This window comes from Vigna unguiculata, chromosome 9, assembly GCF_004118075.2.
Source record: "Vigna unguiculata cultivar IT97K-499-35 chromosome 9, ASM411807v1, whole genome shotgun sequence".
In the NCBI taxonomy this organism is placed as follows: domain Eukaryota; kingdom Viridiplantae; phylum Streptophyta; class Magnoliopsida; order Fabales; family Fabaceae; genus Vigna; species Vigna unguiculata.
This window is the reverse complement of record NC_040287.1, coordinates 17,651,426-17,653,643: the sequence shown is the minus strand read 5'-3', so window position 1 is coordinate 17,653,643 and position 2,218 is coordinate 17,651,426. Positions and strand designations below refer to the sequence as shown.

Sequence of the window (2,218 nt, the reverse complement as noted above, 5' to 3'; positions counted from 1 at the left end):
CACAAAATCATAGGCATTGTGCTGATGCAATAATTGTTCTATGACATAGCTTGTTACATTGTTACTGTTTTGGATATTAACTGGTGGGAGTTCTGAGCAGGTTGATTCACACTAGTGCAGAATTCTCATTTTACCTCGCCTTATATGCCTCGGTTGACCAAGAACCGAAGCATATAATGGCACGGTGGCATTTTTGCAATTAGAGCCAAGTTTTAGGCCTCGGTTCTCCAAATACCCGAAGCCAAAGAGGGGTATAGGCCCCGGTTCGCTCAAAACCGGTGCTAAAGAGGGGTATAGGCCTCGGTCCAGTAGGACCCGAAGCCAAAAAGTGGCTGGAAGTTAGAGGTATAGGCCTCGGTCCAAGGAGACCCGGTGCCAAAAAGGGGTCAATGGTTTCGGTTCCTCTAACAACCGAAGCCATAGGGTTTATTTAGGGTTTGAAATTCGCGAACCCTTCTTCCTCCCCGCACCAGCGCATTTGCAATTTCACTCTCTCTCTCTCTCCGCTGCACCCACTGCCACCACACCCTCCGGCCACCGTCGACCTCCTTCGGCCAGCGCAACCACCACGCGAGCGAGCGCCCTCTCTTTTACGTCTCTCTCTGTCGCTCTCTCTCGCGCGTTCTCTCTCTCTCGCACTCTCTCTCTCTCTCTCCGTTGCACCTACTGCCACCACACCCTCCAGCCACCGTCGACGAGTCTCCACCGCCGCAGCACCAGCAACAACAACACCCAAACTCGCACGTGCTGAGCGTGAGGGGAGTGGGAGCGGCACGAGCACGTGCCAGGACTGTGGAAACCAGGCGAAAAAGGATTGTAGTCACAGGAGGTGCAGGTGGTGCTGCAAGAGTAGGGGTTTAGATTGCGCTAAGCACGTGAAGAGCAGTGGGTACCCATCGCGCGGCGGAGGGAGCGCCAACTTATGGCCGCGACGACAACGGTTGGGTCCAGTGGGTCCACTTCCGCCACCAAGAAACCTAGGCTCGTGCCTTCCCAAACCACAACCACTTCTCACACTTCCACGTCTAATAACACCACCACTCCTCCTCGTACGTTTGCAGCTCTCATTCACAAACAGAAAAACATATTCATAGAAAGCATATTTCAGTTAAGGTATCGTGTAACTGTCGCATATTTCAAATATTAAGTTTTCCAGTTCTTCCTAACCAGCTCTCTTGTTAATAATATATGATTATAGCAAATGAATAGGATAGAATAAGCTAACACGAAAAGGCTATGCCTTTCCCATGGCATGGGTTTGGAATACAATGAAAAAAAGTTATGCAGCAAAGTTGAGGTTCTGTTCTTAATTCTCACAACTTGATCCTTGTTGTTTTCAGAAAGGACTCGCAAAGTTGGTTATTCATGGAAGAGACAGCACAACAAATGAAGCGTCCATTTGGAATTCCTGAAAAGCCAGAATTCACTGTTGGGTTGGATGAAGCATTGAAGAAGTTGAAAATGAATGTTCTGAGCGAAGGTGTGTCCGTAATGGTTTTGACCGGTGTGGGAGGATCGGGGAAAACCACTCTGGCCACAATGCTCTGTTGGGATGAACAAGTCATAGGTAGGTCGTTACTAAGTTTTTATTCTCTACTATTGAACCATAATAACTTCTTATTTCTTCTTAAGTGAGGTTATTTATTTTGCTGGAATACATGAAAAGTTTCAGATTATTGTAGAAAGAACCAGAGGCTAACTATAATCTCTTTGGTTTTCTCTAGGTAAATTCAAGGAAAATATTTTATTTGTCACCTTCTCAAAAGCGCCCGAGTTGAAAATTATTGTAGAAAGACTATCGGAACACTTAGGATATCAGAAACATCTACAGACCTTAAAATTTTCTTGCATTGATGGTGATCAGACATTGTTGTTGCTGGAAAGTATTATTCTTGCCATTCCTTTTGTTAACCAAAGAATATATGTTAGGGCATGAATTGTCTTTGCCTATATCTACCATTATTGAGAAGCTATATATGTTTGTCAATTTTTTTGTTTGTGTGCAGAATCTTCTTAGCCGCTATTTCTGACCATTGATATGTATATTTACATATGCCTCGGTTCTTACCAAGACCGAGGCAAAAAACTCACATATGGCCTCGGTTCTAATCATAACCGAGGCCAAAAAGCCTGCGAAAATTTGAATTAAAAAAAATATTTATCACCTATGGCCTCGGTCCTAACTGACCCGAGACAGAAAGCTGTGTATATGGCACCG

The 2,218-nt window shown here is 45.0% G+C and overlaps 1 protein-coding gene across 1 annotated transcript; it reads left to right on the top strand.

Moving 5' to 3' along the window:
• The first annotated feature begins 925 nt into the window (after positions 1-925).
• LOC114163504 (probable disease resistance protein At5g66900) lies at positions 926-1,936 on the top strand. Its single transcript, XM_028047810.1, has 3 exons — positions 926-1,113; positions 1,341-1,567; positions 1,725-1,936. Exons 2-3 carry the CDS (start codon positions 1,366-1,368, stop codon positions 1,934-1,936), a joined length of 414 nt encoding a protein of 137 aa, XP_027903611.1. The 5' UTR covers positions 926-1,113; positions 1,341-1,365.
• Positions 1,937-2,218: the final 282 nt, after the last annotated feature.

What these genes read in the sequence shown, in the direction of transcription:
- LOC114163504 (XM_028047810.1), top strand. Translation starts at nt 1,366, where the DNA reads ATGGAAGAGACAGCACAACAAATGAAGCGTCCATTTGGAATTCCTGAA. An exon ending in TTGGGATGAACAAGTCATAG is followed by an intron (nt 1,568 to 1,724) that starts GTAGGTCGTTAC and finishes GGTTTTCTCTAG; the next exon opens with GTAAATTCAAGGAAAATATT.